The 22,171-nt window shown below is 39.9% G+C and overlaps 1 protein-coding gene across 1 annotated transcript in view; it reads left to right on the top strand.

Moving 5' to 3' along the window:
- opcml (opioid binding protein/cell adhesion molecule-like) overlaps window positions 1-22,171 on the top strand; it is a 171,173-nt gene that overhangs the window by 80,118 nt on the left and 68,884 nt on the right. The window contains exon 2 of the mRNA XM_054625995.1: window positions 13,605-13,840. Coding sequence (XP_054481970.1) covers window positions 13,605-13,840 — 236 coding nt within the window. The remainder of the gene's footprint in view (window positions 1-13,604; window positions 13,841-22,171) is intronic.

The raw sequence follows: 22,171 nt of genomic DNA, 5'->3' as shown, positions 1-22,171 counted from the left end.
ACTATGTCTCTTGTGTGCACTTTACTCTACGCTGTTGTAAGTCTGCAAATTTCCCCGCTGCGGGACTAATAAAGGATTATCTTATCTTATCTTATCTTATCTTATTTTTACATATACAGCGGGACTCTCACGGAGCCAGCCCCCACGTTTCTACAGTAGCCCAGAGCGGACAAACCAAACACCGGGTCTGGATAGCCATATCCACATTTTGCATCGGCCATCCCAGTTATCCTACATAGGGCACATGTGAGAAGTTTCAGTTGGTTGCAATCTGCATACCACTAGATGCCACCAAATCCTACACACCGGCCTTTTGAAGAGTCTTCAACCAGCATTTTGATAATAATATTGTATCCAAAGACAATGTGAAGACAATGTGTAATGTGAAAGAGGCTGAATGATCACCTGAATGTGCAGGGTATCCAAGCTTTAAGGAGCTTCATAGTGATATTCAGCTCCTTGTTTTGCTGTCTGGCTGGATCGTTTCTGTTTTGGTTCTCTCTCACCGCTCTCATAGTGTCCATCTGTAGTGTACACTACCTGCTCAGCACCAAACAGCAGTCAGACACAGTTGTCAGATACCATTTTGACTAAGTAGCATAAGGGCAAGGTCAAGTTAAAAAAAAAGAAAGAAGAAAAATACAATTCACCTTTATGCACAGTTCTCCTGCACGATCTGAGTCCATCCTGCAGAGTGCCTGACTTGCACCTGGATCCCAAACAACAATGAGTGTCACCAGATGACAGAGCCTGCAGGTGTGCTTCCATACATAACATCACCCAGTTTGTTCATTCAGTGGCAGCTGATAATTAGCTCTCTTTTAAAACAGAGTGGCTGGAAAATTGTTTAAAACTGGTTGGATGCCATGTAATTTGGCAGATACTAATCTTGCTCTTTCTCATGAGCTCCTTGGTGGCTTTTGAATCATGTTGGTATTTTTCTCATGGAGTTTATTGTTACATGAAGCATGCCAACTGAAGCATTAAACAAAAGTGAAATAAAATGGCAATTCAGTCGGCAAGTTTCTTATATGTTGTTTAAAATGTTTTGATAGTTTCATGTATTTCAAAGGCGGCAAGAGCTGTTATCTGACAGATAGCTATGTGTTTTCAAGTTAAATGATCATCAACTATTAATAAAGTGCTTATTTATATGTCACACTTATTTATAGATACGTGACCCCAGACCCCGAAAGATTCCAGGGATAAGCCGTGGATCTCCACTGGTCCCGGCTGGAAATACTCAAGTAAAGAACAACTTAACTTTGTCTTTAAGTAGAGTTCTTGAGTAAATGTACTTATTACTCTTCTTTCCACTTCTGTAGATTTCATCTGCCAACCAGTTACAAGTTAAGTTTCTAAAGAATGCCAGTAATATAATTTATAAATTAAATTATCTGTCTGGGCTTCTATTTTGATTCTTCAAAGCAATTTAGCTATTTATTTTTGTCATGTTGCATCTTATGAGGGTTATACATTGATTTTTAGGGTTGACAATATATTTCTTAGTATTGATATGATGAGAGACTAGATATTAGATTCGATTTTGGACATTGTAATATTGCATTAGTGTTGTCTTATCCTTTGCTTAAAGGCTTCATTACAGTAAAGTCATGTCCATCGCTGAGTTCTGTTGACATGAGTGTAGAGAGATACTCTAAGAGAAACATACTCAAATTATTTTTGCATTAAGATTCAGAACGCTAGACTTGTTGTTGACAGGCAATATGGTTGTTAATGATCCCGAATTCCATCTATATAGAACAACTACCAGGCATATGTTTTACATAACCACATAATAACCTACATTTGACATAACTTTGAAATTAGGGTTAAAAAAAATGTGTATCTGATTATGATCACATCAAAACCTAACTTTTGATAAATATAATATAATTACATTACATTACATTAAGTCATTTGCTTTTAAACTTAGTGTATTCAACATAGGTATTCAAGAGAACTACTAGTCACCAGAAGTCATAAGTGCATCTCCTTTCTTAAACAAGCATCTTAAAGCATAAGCCAGAGCAAAAGTATAGTGCAGAGGCAAGTTACTACGAAAACAATAATTGCAACAGACTAATCCGAATATAGTAAGTGCTACAAACTACTACGAATAGGATAAGTGCAGTAAACAAATACAAATTCAATAAGTGTAGCGAACTGATACGAATACAGTAAGTGCAGCAACTAATACGAGTGCAATAAGTGCTACGAGGAAGGCTCAGGGTAGTACTTCTTGAAGAGGTGAGTTTTCAGCCTGCGCCATAATATATTGAAGTTGTCTTGGCTGCATATATTTAAGGTTCTACAATATAAGGTTTTTTAAAATCCTTTAATGAATTTATTTGTTTGGCATTTTTTGACATCCCAGTGAACTATTGGCTATTAGATCCCATCACAAGATTGTCTCTAGTTAAAATATTATGTTTAGCCGTAATAGCCTATTTATTTATTTTTTTGCAATACTTAAATAAAACATCCTCCAGGTCAACAGTTGCTCAGTAACATATTCTGTACATAGAATGTCTATCACACTTGTGTGTCCTGTGGGGAGTATTTCCTCCACTATTTCTGATTCATGCCCAGACTTTGATGGAGCGCTGTGATAGAACTGGATTCCCATACGGCCGTCTCCTCTGACCCTGCAGTGGCAGTGGGAAATGACAGTGTGAGTAATGCTATTCATCCACTGTGGTCCACTGGATTGAAGGCTAGGCATTGTGTTGCAAGAAAAAACAATAATCTGTCTTTAATACGAATCCTTTGTCACCCGTTCTGTCTCGGGGAGTCTCAAGGGTAAGCCCTTGTGGCGTCGTAACCTTTATTTTTTATTTTATTTTTTAGGAACATTTTCCAAACTGCTTTGCAGAGAATGCTAAAATTATGCAAATCTAGGACTCGGCGTAGATTTGTGGTAAATGGAAACTTTCACAGGTGCTGACATTATGGGCAGTGTTGCGTGATGATCACTATGATGTACATTCGCTTAGAGTTTGGCAGCTGTTGGCTTTTTGATTGCTGTTAAGCATCATTTTGAACACTGCAGAGTGAAATGTTCTACTCAATCCTCATATCTCACAAACACACCACACTTCACAAGACAATACATCTCACTATCTCTAGTTTTTTAGGTCTGCTGGGGCCACAAGTCCCAAGTTCCATACCAGCCATATTGGGTATTTTTATCCATTTCTTTTGCAGGGAGTCTGTGTTAAACTATACTTGTAGGCTCAGGAGGGAAGGAGCTGACTCACATATGTATCTGTTTTCAGTGTCTTTTTTTAGAAAATTCCTCATTGCAGCATTGGGCATATATTGTAGACATGTATTATTTCATTATTTACTGAATGCTGCTGAGAAAGCTCCTTCCTGTTCCTTCTAGTTACCATTTTTTAGTGTCTGGCACCTGAAATATTAATGCAGTTTGCCGCATATCACTTAATAAAGAAAAAATATTCTAGGTTTGGAAAATAATAGTAGAAAGCGCAGTGCCTGTTGGTTGGGTGAGCAGCATATTGACAGTCTTCATGTGGTTGTCATTGTTAAGGTTTTGCCATACATCAAGAGCTCACGGTTGATACTTACAGTCCTGTGAAGGGTATGCTCCTAAAGTTTAGCTGAGAAAATCAGGTCTTCTGAACATTACCACATTATGCAAGTGTGTTCTATTATGTTCTGTGTCTTCTGTGTCATCCGTGTCCTACTTTCTACTAGTCATTTCCAATCCCCAGTATGCACTATGTTCCATTTTGCTGTTGACAACAGTGTTGGACTGGTGAAGATACAAACCACCATTTGACAGCAGTCGCTGCTTCTTTTAACCTGAAAAAAACAAGTTTTACTGCGAATTTTGTTCAACCCACCTGCAAATGCTGCCAATTGTATTCTGTAGAGTGCAAACACATTTGAGTTAATGTGTTTGGACACTGTAACAGGCCTCATGTTTTGTCGGTCTGCAACAGAATAAGAAGAAATTGAACCAACAAATACAGTTTTTAAGAGACAGAAGAAAACAGAAGCCGACCTGAGTGACTAGTTAAGAGCCGGATGTGCAATTACAATGGATTTGTTCAATTTTGCTCAATGCATTGAATTCAGAAGATATTTTTAGTCAGCCACGGTGTATGAAATCCCCTGCACAGTGTACACAGCAGCAGAGAAAGCCACCTATAATTCTGCAGAGGGAAATGTGGGCATCTGACATACAGTATATGGATGCTGAAGTAGTGTGTGTGTGTGTGTGTGTGTGTGTGTGTGTGTGTGTGTGTGTGTGTGTACAAGCTGAAAGTGCAAAATAGAAATACATTACAGTCATTTAGCAGACGCTTTTATCCAAAGCGACTTACAATCAGTAGTATATTACATATCATTCACCCATTCACACACTGATGACAGGCTACCATGCAAGGTGCCACCATCAGACTCTAACTAACATTCATGCAACATCCAGTCCACACCGATGGCAAGCCTTCAGGAGCAACTTGGGGTTAAGTGTCTTGCCCAAGGACACATCGACTGCCGAAGCCGGGTATCGAACCACCGACCCTCTGATTGGAGAACTACCTTGCTCTCCACTACGCCACAGCCGCCCCCAAATACCCCTCAAGTGTTTTTGAGAATGCACACAGGAAAAAAAGAGATACATTTCAAAACGTGAATATGTCTGTCTGGATAACCTGTACGGATTAATTAGTCTAAAGATGTGGTATCTGGGCCTATATGGGGAAAAAAAAGTTTAACAGGGCTCTGTGAGGCTGTACTGCGATGGGATGAAAACATACATGTTCTCAATTTTAATTGAGCTTGTTAGCTTGCTAACATTGGTAAATTGCAAAAAAAAGAAACACAAAGTACAGCTGAAGCTTTTGAGAATGACGTAGGTATCTGATCATACACCAGTGTACACCATCGGAGAAATTAAAACTTTGACCCGATGACTGTGCTGGATGTCAGAGCATCACCAAAAGTTATTACAATTCTTCTTAAGAGGGACATGAAAGTGGCAATATATAATTGTTGAGACATTTACCTAAAAATAAAAATGACTACATTATGATAGTAGTTGAAGAAAGATTAATGGATCACCAAAGTTGAAAGTTGGATAAATCCTATCAGGACCACGAATGTCTGCATATTTATTGCATATGTGTCATTTACAGTGGGGACCACAATGTCCCCACCACTTTTGGAATGGCCGATTTGTCCCAATTCCATCCACTCCCACACATTTGTTAAAGATGTTCTGAAAAATAGCTTGCAGCAAGACATGTTAACTAAAAAAACGAGAATGCTTTGGGAGAAGTTTTTTTGTATAACAATCCCCATTCTTTCAATTGCTATTGTACAACACTACAATATAAATATGATTATCTTAAATGATTTGACCTCCTCCTGTTGCAGTTATCGATGGCAAAGACGTTTTTCATATGGAGCCATTTCTGCTTTATTTCATTTCATCATTAACAGTCTTGGTATTTGTCCCCATTCCTTGACTTTAGCGGGTCCCTAAATTCTGCTCCTGACCTAAAATGATAGACTTTCCTTTATGGATGTCTTAAAGAAGGAATTCAATTTAGGACATATGGGGCAGGCTGGTAACCTTATATAGTTTTATTAGGGCGTTAGTTATGGGAGGTTATGCACTCTCATTTAGGCACAGGTACATTCATGATCATGTTTATGCTGCTCATTTTTTAATCTGAAGTTAGGCACGTTTACTGAATCTGACGTGGCACACTCGTATGAGTCCACTGTACGAAAGAGTCAGAGAAAGTTAAGATAAGAATACCTCAATTTTACATGTAATTGTAATGTTTGTTTATCTTGCGGTAACCCCTTGGAGAGGAGATTGATAGTTAGATTGTGTGAAATGTATCAAATGTGTGGTATTTTAAAAGAATGAACAAAAAATAAAATCAAAGATTGTTTTAAAATTAGAATGAATACAGAAATAGCCAATATCTAATCCTAGTAGATGGGATAATGTCATTGTTGTGCATTTAATGCTAAATATTTTCATATTATTGACTCTGCAGTATCCTAGGCTATCCCCTTCTGTTTCACAGGTTTTTTTTAACATACATAGGGCAAATAGAAACAATAAACCAATAAATTACAACCAAGGAAAACACTGAAATGGTCCTTTAATCGACTTTATCTTGCCACACTGATGCAGTTGAGCACTAATTATTATTAGTCACATTACTATCCCTATTTTCATGGCTATAATTCTACTGTAATAATTGCTGCTGTTATTATAAGTAGTCTTATTATATGAATCATTTATGTCATATACATTGAATGTGTTGTATCTCTGTTATGCTGTTCATTCTGTACACATGACATCTATTGCATTCTGTCCATCCTGGGAGAAGGATCCCTCCTCTGTCGTTCTCCCAGAGGTTTCTTCCTTTTTTCTCCCTGTTAAAGGGGTTTTTTAGGGGAGTTTTTCCTGTGCCGATGTGAGGGAAGGACAGAGGATGTCGCATGTAATAATAACAGATTGTAAAGCCCTCTGAGGCAAATTTGTAATTTGTGATTCTGGGCTATACAAAATAAACTGAATTGAATTGAATTGAATTAAAGGAAGCGATGACAATTGCATTTCAAATAACTTGAAGTGTCATCACAACATACACCGAGCACTAACCATTTTGGCATGAAGTGCAATTGAGGAAAGTGTGCTGACTGTCAGCTGAGTGTTACAGCAGGACAATTTTTGACGGTTCACCCATTGTTGGCCAATCTCCAAGTACTGAAGCCCACAAGTGCAGCCAATTTAAAAGCCGTCGGCTGTCTGATGTTAAGGGTTGAGTCCCAATGTGCCATCTTGTCATCAAGGTGTCTTAGTTGGGTAACACCCTGTCACAACTATGAACTAAATACCTCACATGAAGCTATTCTCTGTGCTGCTTTTCTTAAAACAACTCTGCTACAATATATAAAGATAACATCTAGTGGATTATGATTATTAGAATAATAAAGGCATGTAGCATATACATTCTATCCCTTCCTTTCCTGTGACGGATTTCTCCCTGTATCCCTGTAGAACAGTGCTGCTATTTCAGCTAAGCAGGGATGTGACATTGTCTATGTTTGTTTTATCCACACAGCCAAGCAAACAACTAAACAGACCCAGGAGTGTGAAGTGGTTTAGGACACCATATGTGTATGTTTAATGGGCACTTCACCCAAAGCACATAAACAGTATATCCATCCAGAACTCCCCGTGTGATTTACTGAGGTCTAGAGAAGGCTGCCATTGAAATGTGTGCCTCTGTCTCCGTGCAACAGCTCCACCGGAAATGTTTCAGAAGTCAGAAGTCCTCACATGGTTACTCACTGTAATCTACAAACCCTGTTGTGAACAATTTTGCTGAGAACTGTGTTTTTCAACCAAGGGCACCCGCAAATTGTTTCTGCCTCTGCACAGAAGAAAACAAGTGACACAACCATACTGCAATCTGTGGGGATATTACGGTGCTGGTTATTTTCGTTTTTTTCAGATGGGTTTTTGTCGATTGTGAGCATCAAAAACGAGCCCCATTGTTTTGGTCCACAAACGTTGCAAATCCCACTAAAGCCACCTGGATGAGGAGATACCTCTCCAGGTAGGTGGGTCAATTTCCCCTTGAAGGCCAAAGACACACACTGGAAGGTCAGCGGTTTGAATCCCAGGACGAGCTTGGAATGGTAGTTTTCCACAGGAGGGAGGGGAAAAAAGAATTTTAACGCTCATCCTTCCACAGTAGCTACTGTGGTATATTTTTAGGTCTTGCACAATACAGCGAAGGCCCCAAGGTCTTTGTCCTTATATGGGAAGAAGATGTGCCGGATACCAGGGGCTGAAGGGTAGATGTTTAGTTTAACGGAGCCCCATACATGGTCTGGACTTCAGCCCAAATGTGAATAACATGCACCCTATATAAGGAGGTTTAAGAGCCCGAAAAGGAGGGAACTCACAGATTCGACTCGAGACCTCCGGGCGCTCTAGACGTCCGTCATGACATGTGTTGCTTGTTTGTAATAAACTTTATTATACCAGCAAGAACAGTGTCCGCGGAGCATCCTTCCTCATCACTTCAACAGCACTGTCGCATGAAAGATACGACACTACTGACAAGGTGTTCTTGTGTACTTAACCTCTGGTAGCTCAGTTAGCGAACAGAGGAGGACTGAACTGAACATGTGCACCATTATGAATATTGAAGCAGGACAACGACGAACACAGCACAAACTCTCAACAAAACTCCCCTCACCGTCTTCACAGAGCAGCTACAGAGGAAGTCTAATAAAACAGATAAAAAAAGTTTCCTCCTGTTGAACCTTCACCTGCAGCCTCTTGGCATGCATTCAGCTAAAATCTAGAGCACCGCAGCAGAACCTGCCAGGGAAATACACGAAGAGGGAGATAACCTTTTATATTTATATATTTATCACCTAATGTATTTATATACAGTATGCTGGCGATACGAGTGCTTTTTTCAGTGCGTGCAGGGCTTTTTAAGTATGTTGTGCTAGCCTCAATATTAACTTAATATTTGTATCTGTGTGTCGCCAGGATTTGCTACTGGAGCATTTCTCTCCAAAATGAACAATCCCTGTGAAAAATTGGTTCCTGTAGATAGTCATACATAATATAGTAATTTCCTGTACTAAGTCATAGGTTTGGTTTTAACAATGAGACTTATTTTTGTTGAACAGGCAGTTTCCACATTGGTATGTGTGTGTGTGTGTGTGTGTGTGTGTGTGTGTGTGTGTGTGTGTGTGTGTGTGTGTGTGTGTGTGTGTGTGTGTGTGTCATCTCTTGTTATTGCCCTTCATCCACTGACACCGTGTGCCTACATACACACACACATAAGGAGATTATCCTGCTATATATTTGCCTTATTTATTATACATTTTAAATTTAAATATTATTTAAATATTTATTACAATCATTGTGTTTTCTCCCGTATAACTTACCCTTAACAGGACCTGTATCAAAAAGATTTATAATGGATTTTATATATATATTTTGTGTCCATTCAAATTTTACGTTGACATGCAATAGATTTTCAAAATAAATTGCTATATTATACATCATGTTATAAAAAAAACTCAGTTTTGCTGTTAGCTTTTATATAAAAAAAACCCCTGAAAACCAGAAAACAAAAACAGAAAATAAGACATAATTTTGATAGTTGAGTTGTGATTAGTCTCATAGGGATTCTAAATTAGTTTTTTTTTTTACTACACTTAAATGTGAATTGTTTCCAGGCTTACTCCAAATGGCCATATTTCAATTTTCATTGCTGACCTTTAGAGGTTTATTTTATTTCCCCCCTTTAAAACCATTTGGGCTGTTTAAGATATGTATGATTGTGGACATGTCTGACTTTTCCTTCCTCAAGTGGACGGTAATGTTCGGAGCCTTGTAAGGAAACGTACTGTTCCTCTTATCATCGATATCACTGACGCTCTGTAGATGGGTACCAATGATATTTTGGGCGGTTTAAATCATCCGCTTTCGAGCCCTGTTGTCCTGGGCCGTGCACATCCCATACCAGATGTAATGTTTCCAGTCAGGATGCTTTCTATTGCTCCTCTTAAAATCGACAATCAGCTCCTTGGATCGAGTGATGTCGAGCACTGGTTGTTCTCTGAGCACCAGTGTAAGGTTGTTGACTTCCCCTCCATATGAAGTCTCATCGTTGTTTGTAATCTGGCCAATGATGTTAGTGTAGTCTTCAAACATCACAACGGATTTCTCTCCATGTTGGTAGCAGTCGGTAGAATGGAGGAGGTGTGGCTGCCACCCGGGCTGGCTGGGGTCTGTTTGTGAGGAAGTCCAAATACCAGTTGCAGTGTGAGGTACTCAAGCCCAGCCTGCTAAATTCGGCAATCAGGTTCATGCTGGAGTGTGTGAATGCTATACGAGTTGTAGCGCATCCATCCATCCATCCATCCATCCATCTCCTTCTGCTTATCCGGGGCCGGGTCGCGGGGGCAGCAAGCTAAGGAGGGTCCTCCAGACGTCCTTCTCCCCAGCAACACTTTCCAGCTCCTCCTGGGGAACCCCGAGGCGTTCCCAGGCCAGACGAGATATATAATCTCTCCAGCGTGTTCTGGGTCTACCCCGGGGCCTCTTACCAGTTGGACGTGCCTGGAAAACCTCTAAAGGGAGGCGTCCAGGAGGCATCCTGATCAGCTGCCCGAGCCACCTCAGCTGGCCCCTTTCGACGCGAAGGAGCAGCGGCTCTACTCCGAGCTCCCTCCGGATGTCTGAGCTCCTCACCCTATCTCTAAGGCTGAGCCCAGCCACCCTACGAAGGAAGCTCATTTCGGCCGCTTGTATTCGCGATCTCATTCTTTCGGTCACTACCCAAAGCTCATGACCATAGGTGAGGGTTGGAACGTAGATGGACTGGTAAATCGAGAGCTTTGCCTTTCGGCTCAGCTCCTTCTTCACCAAAACGGTCCGGTACAACGCCCGCATCACTGCTGACGCTGCACCGAACCGCCTGTCCATCTCCCGCTCCATTTTACCCTCACTCGTGAATAAGATCCCGAGATACTTGAACTCCCTCGCTTGGGGCAGTGACTCACTCCCAACCCAGAGGGTGCAATGTTGTAGCGCAATGATTTAATATTACAGCAACTCCATGATACGTTTCCAAATACTGGAATAGATGAATGTGGTTATTACCTTAATACAACCTTGAACATGTCCCGTGTTATTTTTCTTTTCTTTTCAGCTTCATGGTATGTGTCTGATTCTGAACATTCCTGTTTGGTCACCTGGCCTCCTCATTTCATAAGCTCCCTGTAGGTTTCTTTACTGTCACTCTGCTTGCTGATAGTGAGTCTTCTTCCATTAACAGCCCCATTTCCTTCAAATCTCACCATCACACCTTCATTTTCCCCTCATTCAGCACCACACACAACACTGCACACATTAGTTTCTAGCCTTGTTAATCTGTGAACCAGAAATTTCTTGTTTTGCTCTACTAACTGTGAATGCTGTGTGTGTGTGTGTGACTGGGGTTTGTGTGTGAAGCTGCCTGGTTGACATTCTTTAAGGACTACGTGTGATAACTTGAGCTGAGACCTGCAGACTCTTGCTCTGAATTCACCTGCCCACATCAGGGTGTTTAAAAGACTGGTTACAGTTTGTGCAACCTCCTGCCAAATGTATAACATCCATTAATAAAAAAAAAAAGTCATAGAAGACTTACTTTCTATTCTTCACTGATGCATCACATGTTCTGCCAAATCCGGGTGTGATAGTAAAAATACCCCTAGTGCATTCTAAGCCTAGATTGGTTTTACCTCAAATTCTCTTGTGCCCCTGCAGAACACATTTTTAACTTGTATTTGGACTAATAAAGGTAATGTTAATGTTACTGTTTTAATCTGGCTAAATGAATCAGATCAGTGTTAATGTGGTAACTGAGGTGTACAGTGGGCATGCAGAAATCATTGAAGGCCCACCCAAATAGCACGACAACAGCCATGATTCCATTAGAATATTTGTATGCACATTTTGAAGTATGGCATAAGCAAAGCTATATAAAAACTTCCTCAATTGCTCAAAAGGTTTTTACTTGAGATGTTTTTTGTCTTCGTCAAAATGTTATTTAAAGGGAAGGAAAATTCTGACTCAGCAAACGTTTAACTCACATGACTAGTCAGCTGATTCCCTTGTAAGCGTCTTCCCTGATATTGATATTGTCTTTGACTCTGGACAGCATGAAACATGGACAATACTACTGACATAAGAGAGTAGTAAATCTTGCCCAACTGAAACAAATTCCTGAAGCCTCCTCTCCATCTTTCTCTCGTAGATGGTTGGATGGTCAAGTCAACTTGTCATGTTAGCAACTCTACTTCTCCTGATCTGCTCACTGGATTTCAGCCAATTTATGAGGAAGCAGAGTTTATTTTCTCTGAACTAGTTGATTCAATTGCACATAAATTGCATTTATTTTTTCCAAAGTTTGCTTAAAATTTGCCTGACAAAAGAATAAAAACATGAACAATCATACCACTGTTTATTTGTATTCATTGGTTTTAGTTTTAAAATGCAATAAAACCTAAACTCTACTTAACATGTCCTGTAATCTCCTCCCCATCACCCCTCTGGAAGTAGTGAAGTAACTGTTACAATGATTACAAGGATTGTTTGGAACATCATGAGTAGAGCCGACTGGGGCAAAGCTGCTGTCAGTGGCTATTTAGAAAAGGTTTAAAAAGTGTTTGAAATGCATTTGGCTGTAGAAGCCGCTATGAAGGGATAGCCCCCCCCGCTCACAACGTCATGTGCCCTGAGTGTGCAAAAACAACAATACAATGTCCAAGGCCTTTGGCAATGAAAGCCGATAGCAAACATTTGATGCCAAATTGACAGGTACTATTGTTCTCATTTGCTTGTAAGTGACAAAGGTAAGTATTCATAAAGACAGAAGAACATGTGGTCACCATGATAGATGTGGATTATCTTGTACAGTAAATATGTGAAAATCTGATTTTAAAATCAAACACTTTAGTTCCCACCAGCCCCAGGATATTGTTAGAAACTTCATCACTGGTAAAAAAAAATTATCCCAGATTTAATATGGAGTGTTTCTTCAGGAGAAAAGGCTAACTGCAGAGGGGACGGTAGCTGCTCAAGATCAGGAGCATTTTTTTCTGGGACAATTAACAAACATGAAAGCAGCACGACAACACTGTATTATTGGGCAAAATTAGCTAACCCAACTAACAGCACATAGAAACTGGGAATCCCGCCAGCTTTCCACCTAAAAATGTCTATTAAGTGATAAAATACTGTTGGCTAATTTAGCAGGTGTAAGGTGTATGTCAAGAGTATGATGCGTTTGAGGCATGCATATGTGCCAACATGTAAGTCCTTTTTAAGGAACATGAAAAATGGGTGCATGTCATGGTACAGTGATTTTTTTGTTGTTTAATCAGAGATCAGAGTTGGGATCAGAGATGGAAGAAAATGTCTGCATTCATATTATCTGTGTCAGCTGGATTACTAGAACTGCGTGTCACATTCTGATGTTGATTTATGTGCAGGGCTTGTACATGCATTATCTAGTCATGAAAGAGACCTCTCATGTCTGATGTGATCTAAAGGATAGGGCATGCGTCAAAACCAAGTCAGTGATGAAATTGTCTGATTACAATTTCTCAAGGCTTTCCTCCATACCACCATTTGGTTTTATTTTTAAATCGCACCATAACCTCCATCTAGAGTATTCCATAGAAATTGAATTTCTTTGCCTCTAAAACTCACATTTACATGTATACTGAAAAAAATAAATAATTAAAACTCAAAATGACAAGGCAAAAAACTTCTTAAAAGTGTGATATTTAAAATAAGTTTGGCAATCTAACTCAATTTCTTAAACCTACAGAGAATGGTCTTCTTAATGTGCAGCTCTTGGCTTTACTGAGCTTTATTATGAGTCTCACGGTTTAGCTGTCCGGCTGCATAATTTACTGTTTTGGTTCATTCTCAATGCTAGCGTTATTTTTGACATAGACAAAAGCATTGTGATGAACGCCTAAATCTCTAATGTGTATTTGTGTTCCCTTCTTTCTTCTACCAGATGCAACGTTGACAGCAAAGTATCGCGAGTGGCGTGGCTCAATCGCACCACCATCCTCTTCGCAGGGACTGAGAAGTGGTCTCTGGACCCCCGCGTCATCCTGATGGAAAACACAGCAGTCACAGAGTACAGCATCAAGATCCAAAACGTTGACGTCCACGACGAAGGGCCCTACGTCTGCTCCATCCTCACAAACAAGAAGCCAAAGTCTACAAAAGTGCATCTCATCGTTCAAGGTAAGATGCTGTCAGAGTCATTGCATTAATAACCAAAGGTGTTAAACCAGATCAGTGCTGGAACAGGCTTGTGTGTTGTTGTTTTTTTGCAGTGTGGGTATTCAATTTACAAATGGCTATCACGATTTTAAACATATTGCAATATGCAGAGTATTGCTTTGAAATGCATAGGAATACATTTGATTTATAACATTAATCAACTGCACATTTTTCAGTTTTTTGACAGCTCATTTTTCAAATATGCTCAAAGTTTTTTACTGAGTTGATCTGCATTTTTGTTGCAGCTAAATGGGATTTTCAGTCAAGTAGACAGACTGACCAACTGTGTGGACTACTGTACTGTTACAGTTTTTTTTTTTAACAATGCAACCTGTACAAAAAAAGAAGGTATGCAGCCAATTCAGCAACTGGGAGTTTGAAAGTGAATAACTTTTGAATTGAAATGAAATAAAATAAAGCATGTAATCTGGGACTTAGTAAAATGTAAGACATGTTGACAGTGAAGGAATGATGGCATTCTTGCTCAGAAAGAGGAGCTGATCAACATGCTATGAGGTCAGAATTCTATTTTGTGCTGTGTTGATGTCTCCAACTGTGGAGAAGACTCTTTCTGCTGAGATGCTAGTATTCAAAGGTATATTTTGGCCAGCTTGGCTAGGAAAGGACAGTCTTGCTCATGCGTTTTCCACCTGCTTAGTGATACTTATGCGAGTACCAGCGGTGTGGCCTCCTGGTATCTTTTCACATCCTCCTCAGCTATGGCAGTTAGCAGTTAGCATGCCAGTAGTAGCCAGTGGTGGAAGAGGTTCTCATATATATGAGATATATTTTACTTAAATAAAAGTACTGATATCACAGTGTAGAAATACTCTGTTACCGTAGTAAAAATACTTGCATTTAAAACTTAATTGTGTACATTTACAAAAGTATTGGCATCACAATATAATAGTACCAAAGGTAAAAGTAATCATCACGCAGAACGACCCATTTCAGAGTCATCTTAATATGAGTGATGCATTAATGTGTTCCTCACTTTAATGTTGCAGCTGGTGAAGGTGGAGCTAATTTTATCTGCTTTATATACTGCTGGGTAGTGTTATCTTTAATAGTACATCATCAGTTATTAGTTGATTTGTATGTTGAGTTGATAATCTCAATTTGAAAAGTAACTTTAAAGTGGCCCTACTATGCTTTTCCACTTTTTCCCTCTTCTTTAGTGTGTTATATATATTTTTTAGATATAAAAAGGTCCATAGAGGGTAAAACCTGAAGTCCAGGCCTAAAAGGAGTTACCCTCCCCCTCAGAATCACTACTCGTGAGCTGCCTGAAACGGCTCGATTGAATTCTCTCCTTCACTTCAGTAACTTTATGAGGTCATAATGTTATGGAAGTGACGTAAAACTCCTTAAGGTTAGTTTTGCCCGCCCTCAAACAACAAAAAAGAAACACGAAACTGAAGCTCCCGATGGAGTATTTTGAAATGTGAAATGTTGAACCATCACAACAGATCGGGCTAGCTGACCAATCAGAGCAGACTTTGCTTTCTGGAGGGAGGAGCAAGCGCTACAACGGAGCGTTTCAGAGAGAGGGTGAGAAGAGGTGCTGCAGGACAGCCAGGATGAGAAAAACAAGGCGGATTATGAGCATTAACGCATGTAAACATGTTGTAACTGTAACTTGAGATAAAAATATGCACCGGGAAAATAACATAAAAGGGCCTTTTTAAACAAAAGTTGTAAAATAAATGTAGTGGAGTAGAAAAGTACAATACTTTTAATGTAGTAAAAAGTAAAGTAAAAGTAGCATTAATGGGAATACTCAAGTAAAGTACACTACACATAGTTCTTAAGTATTTTAAATGTACTTCTGATACCACTATGACTACACTTTTAGTAGAGTAGTGACATTTTTTAAGTGGGTTATAATACATTACACCATTATTTTTTTAAATGCTTGTTTTCCCTTGGCTCTCCTCAGGGACAGGAACGGCAGGGTTAAAAATGAATTCCCACAGCCGATGATGTGTAGAGGGTGTTCTTCTCTACTAGCTTATCTCTTCTGAAGATCTTGACTGATGCTTTGGTGGACAGCTCTGAACGCTGTCCTGTGTGTAGTACAACAGCTGTGTGAGTGGGACTCTTTTCCTCAGACATTAAAAGTCATCACTTGCATAGACTTCAAGACCCTGACAATGTCTTCAGCGCACCTTATATCCGTCTCATTCAAACCTCACCTTTGGAGAAAACTACGCCGCACAAATGGTAGGATGTAGTTCAAGGATTCTCCGGAGCGTTTCTTAAGCAGCGTTCCATCTCATGCTGACATCAGTCTTGAGCTTGTAACTCCGGAGCTGTAATACTTTCATTTATTTGTGTGGTTCGCACTGTGCTTTTGTTGTTGCTGGATGGTGGCGTTTCAGGTTAATCCTTGCATTCGTAGCATTATTTTTATGCAACACTTCTTGCAAATTGCAGGTGTCACATCAATGTCCTTCAATTTTGGAATCGCATTTCAGATTTCTTTTTCTGATGACTCCATCTATGTTTGGACCAATTTCCTGTCAATCCCACTGACTTTACCCATATGGGACTGGTGCACTATGAAAGCAATTGTTATCAAAAACTTAAATTTGTATTTGCAATATTAATAGTTTATATAATAAGAGAAGGATACTTGTCGCCCTTGTATTGATACAAATATCACGATACAATGTTGTATGAATTCTTCCCCCAACTCTAAAACCCCATACACCTGTTCGTCTCTGGATTTGACCAGCTCCAGTCTTCAGTCAAATGAACTAGGACATCCTCCCTCCTCTGTTTAAGGATGGTGATTAGACAGAGTTCAGTGAACATTAGAGTTGGTGATGAAAATGGATTCAATCTCGATTTAATTTCAGATTGCTGATGGTATTGATTAAGGGCACAGTACGTTTAAATATTTCCTGGTCAAATTACTGGCGTTGAGGCTTTTGTTTCCTTTGATGATAAAACCAATTTCCTTCACTGCGAGTTTCCACAAACAATTAGCACCAACGCCATGAGTCTGCATTAGAGTGACGTATAATTAAAAATGAGATGAAGTAGTTGAAGCGGATACCTCATGTAGAATGATGAAGAGAATACGCTGCATCAAGGAAAGACTTTCTTTGAGGATCCATTCAGATTTTTCTTTTGACATTGAGAACTGGCACATTTAAAAAAAATAACTGACATGAACTTCACACAAAAAAAAACCAGTTTAACTTGATGATATTCTCTTTCATGCAGCCATAATTAACATTGAGTATTTTTCACACTGTATAATTCATGATGATATCTCATTAACTCTTAATTGATGCTGAGAAGCATCAGGCCATGGTTTTAATCAAACAATAGACAAAGCATATTCTCGCACAGACAAGGAGACACGTCTCCAATTATACTTTCCCATGGATTTCTATCCGTCCCTTTTACATGACCTTGAATAACACAACCATCTGGATTCTGCATGCTCATACTTGAAACTTAAAGCAGTCACATAACTAAAAAGCTTGGCGCTGATACACCAGCAAAACACTGGTGATGATGCTCTTTGTTGTTACAGCAAAGAAGGGATGCACCCACTGACGTGGTGACCCTGTGTATAAGAAGTGGACGTAGTCATTGTGAAGTCATCCATTGGTTTGTGAACTGCTATTATGAAGTCTCAAGTTTTTATCAGGCCATCGCCATCTTTACTTTTTACAACCGGTGAACAGAAGTTACCATATTTGGAATGCGGAGGAGATATACAGAGACGCCATTTACCTCTCTGGTAGTGGCAGCAACCTGTCAACCTTCAATCACCTCTGAGCCCCGCCCTAAAACATACTCTGCTTTATGGTCTATTTGACTCTAAATGGACCATAATTTACTAAATGAAAATCATGCTGTATTGAAGAATACTTGAAACTAGAGATTGAGACCATAAACTCATGTTTACAATGTTTACTGAGGGAATAAATCAAATTAGAATAGACTTCCTTACAATCGGACTTCTGTTGCAACCAGAGGAGTTGCCCCCTGCAGGTCATTAGAGAGAATGCAAGATTTTAGACACTTCCTCATTGGCTTCACCCGCCAGAACCCTAGTTGCCGCCTGGATGCACCTTAGAGCAACAGTGTCTGTCAGTGGTACAAACCACAAACCGACTCCTTCAAGAAATGTGCTGTATGTAATCAATTATCGGCCGTGTTAAAAATGTATTGTTGATTAATATCTTAATCCTCAATAGGTTTTTTTTAAACTACTGCTGTGGCCACATAATCCAAATTATTACGCATTATAGTTTGGATTATTATAGCAAAATAATGCATTCACTTTCCCTTTTGTCAATATTCTACAAATGTTTAAACTATGAAATAGCTGTTTCAAGCATCGGGGTGTTGAGACTTCATGGATGGAAGCCGAGGCAATCAACGGTGCTGTACACACAATGTACATCACCAAGCCTCATACTGTTAACAGTAACCACTCACACAACAAAGCTACAGCTATGTACTGCAACAGAAACTGTACAGCACACTCGCCTTTTTCTCCAACCCAACACAACACACACACACACACACACACACACACACACACACACACACACACACACACACACACACACACACACGCCTAATGCTCAGAAGTTCTATCACAATTCAGTTACAGCGAACAGGCTACAGAATAGAAAGATATTTTATCTAGCTTCAGAGAGAAATGACCACTGAGGCCGCGAGTTAGGCTCCTAGACTTGATGCTTACTGAGTCTGTATAGTCTGTTTATAACCAAGAGTAACTATGATGTTGAAGCAGAAAAAAAATCAGCTTACTCCATTTTCTAAGGTTTTCTAAGCTTAATGGTCGGCATTTGAATTGCGGACCATTTGCAATAGAGCCACCTATGAAAGAAGGCCTTATCAGAAACAACAAGGTATTAAGATATTTTTTGTAATTGCAAGTGACAAATTCTTTTTTTAAGTGTTTTCCAGAGACCTTTCATCTGACACAGTGTACTTTTCATCCGTGGAGAACATTGAATGAGGGGATCTCTTAGTTTCATGGGTAAGGTCTTGACTGTTACCCTTTCAGTCACTACATTTAATAGAAAAAATGATTAACCCAGATAAACCAGTCAATTGACATCCGTAATTATCTAGGCCATGTATCTATGCCTGGTTGACGTGGAAAACATCAAATGTCAAGGATACACAAATGTAGATCCAGCTGTAAAATCAGTTCATCAGCTCTCTCATGATTAGAGTCTTCTTTGGAGGGGGATTGAGATAGAGTGTCCTCGGGCAAAAAATTAAAAATATGTTTTTACAATGCAAGTGAATGCTTTGTCACTGATCTCCCCATAAATTCTTGTTACACTTATTTTTCTGACATTTTGTGGCGGAGAGGGGAGGACAGGTGTAGTTGGAGAGGCCCTATGTAATAATTATTTCATACAACCCTTTTGTGCTGTATTTCTGTATGGCCTCTGTATATGAGAATAATGCATAATGACAGTTGCCATGGCAGTAGTGAAGTAGACTTTGATATATTTATATAGGCAGCTCTGCTGTTTGTCTGGATAGAGAGACAGACATGGTTCAGTGTTTCTCCCATTCTGGCACAGGTTTAGGACCACACAGTGGTGCAATGCTGCTTTGGCCTGATTACACACATGCCAGTACACAACATGAATACAGAGTCACTATACAATCGCTGCCACTTTATAAACTTTCTTTGGTTCTGTGTTGTGAGAACATTTTGTAGGGAGGGGCACTGATTCATGTCAAACCCTGGAGTCACAAATGAAAGAATAGAATACGTACTGCCACCTTTGTGGCAAAGACAGATCAGGAAGTCTGTGGGGGGTGTTAGTGGTGCCTTTGGCCCCCACAGGCGCTCTCTTCTCTAGTACCTCAGAAATAGAGATTGGTGTTGAACCTGCACACAGAGAAGGACTCTGGAGGCTAACATCAATCAGACCAGTGACCTTGTCAGCTGATACCCTCAGGAATATAGGGCATCTGCCTCCACGATGACTGCACACAGAGAGTGGACTGACTGCAGTTAAGCCACACTACAAGAACGGATAACATCTTGGAGTGCTCTGTTATGCATAGTGTATGTATCCCAAGGACTGGAAGTGGCAGAGAAACTGCCAAGCACTCTAGATCGACATCAAGTTACACTGTGATAACAACTTTAAGGACTTTGGTTCTGTTTCTTTAATGAGCCGAGAGCTAAGCTGTTCCCCTCCTATTGACTACTCCTGAAACAACACAGCAACAGCTTAGTGTTCAGTGTAACTGCATCTTGAGTTTCAACACAAAAGAGCCAGTCCTGCTTTGGTCTATGTAGCTGTAAACATAAACCGACCAACAGAAAAACAACACTTCCTCTTCTTCTGACAAATGAAAAGTTGAAAAGAATGAACTATTTTTAAAGCCAATACACTGATTTGTTTCGCCACTGCAGCTTCCCATAAATGGTCTGGTGTGGCCAGTAGCTTATGGTGGCTAGTTCAATGTGTCATTATCCAGCAATTGCCACGTCTGTTAAGTTAATATTAAACCGTCTCAAGTTCCAACTTCTATATGGATAGCATATCTATTTCCTCCTCACGGCTCTCAACACAGCGATGGCTGAGCCGGCGGTTAGCAGCTAAAGGTGCTAACAGCGCAAATAGAAGCAACAGAGCTGACAGAGCTAACAATGTTTAGCTGAGGAGGTACCAGAAGGTTGACGTTACGCTTCCATGACAAAGACGTTGGTTGGGACGGCTTTATCAGCCACCGTATGAGCACAGTGCCGAGCAGCGGCCGTGAGATAAACAGTTCGGCTGCATGTGTTGCAGTCACATGGAATCAGGGAGATGGTAGACTGACACACCTTCTGGACAGCACGGGTAAAAATAAGCATAAAGTCCAACGACCGGCAGGATGGCAAAACGTAGCACAAATGATGTTATGTTGCTATGGCGAAAATATATTAGATAAAAGGATTTAGTGTCTCCTATTATATGTAATTATCTATAAATACATGTTACTATACAATGCAGCTTTGTTTTAATATTCTATTGCAAACTAACAGAACTTTCTCCTGAGCAAGCTACATAACATCTGTTTTTTTATTTCCAGCGTGGAGGACTACAAAAAGTTATATTATTTTAACTGGACGACAATGTAACCTACCGTTCCTGTTTTTGGTATTCCCTGTTGACCTATAACTTTACCGACAGCACTAAATTGATAGACAGTTTGGTATGCTATCTACCATCTGCCTGTTGTAGATCTGTCAGTTTGAAACCAGCTGATGCTGTTAAAGACAGATTCCAGACTCACTCAGGATTTTACAATCAGATGTCGGTAACAACCCAAGTAATCCATACATACAAAGAAAACCAAACAAATAAGTTCAGAAATTAAGTTATGTGTAATAAAATGGAATGACACAGGGAAAAAGTATTGAACACATGAAGAAAGGGAGGTGCAAAAAGGCATGGAAAGCCAAGACACCAGTTGAAATCTATCAGTAATTAGAAAGCAGTCCTGCCCCTTGTCAGTGCAAATTAATATCAGCTGGTTCAGTCCCAACTGATGGCCTATAAAAAGGTGTCTCATTACCAATGTGTCACGCAAGAAACATCTCATGATGGGTAAAAGCAAAGAGCTCTCTCAAGACCTTCGCAACCTTATTGTTGCAAAACATACTGATGGCATTGGTTACAGAAGGATTTCTAAACTTCTGAATGTTCCAGTGAGCACTGTTGGGGCCATAATCCGGAAGTGGAAAGAACATAATTTCACCATAAACTGGCCACAAGATTTCTTATGGAGGAGTGAAAAGAATTATCAGAAGAGTTGTCCAAGAGCCAAGGACCACTTGTGGAGAGCTTCAGAAAGACCTGGAATTAGCAGGTACAATTGTTTCAAAGAAAACAATAAGTAATGCACTCAACCGCCGTGGCCTGTATGCACGCTCACCACGCAAGACTCCATTGCTGAAGAAAAAGCATGTTGAAGCTCGTTTAAAGTTTGCTGCACAACATTTAGACAAGCCTGTGAAATACTGGGAGAATATAGTCTGGTCAGATGAGACCAAAATTGAACTCTTTGGATGCCATAATACACACCATGTTTGGAGGTCAAATGGCACTGCACATCACCCCAAAAACACCATACCAACAGTGAAGTTTGGAGGTGGGAACATCATGGTGTGGGGCTGTTTTTCAGCATACGGCACTGACAAACTTCATATAATTGAAGGAAGGATGAATGGAAAAATGTACCGAGACATTCTTGATAAAAATCTGCTGCCATCTACCAGGA

This window comes from Anoplopoma fimbria, chromosome 24, assembly GCF_027596085.1.
Source record: "Anoplopoma fimbria isolate UVic2021 breed Golden Eagle Sablefish chromosome 24, Afim_UVic_2022, whole genome shotgun sequence".
Lineage (NCBI taxonomy): Eukaryota > Metazoa > Chordata > Actinopteri > Perciformes > Anoplopomatidae > Anoplopoma > Anoplopoma fimbria.
The sequence above is the reverse complement of the archived record's forward strand: the minus strand, read 5'-3'. Positions and strand labels throughout refer to the sequence as shown.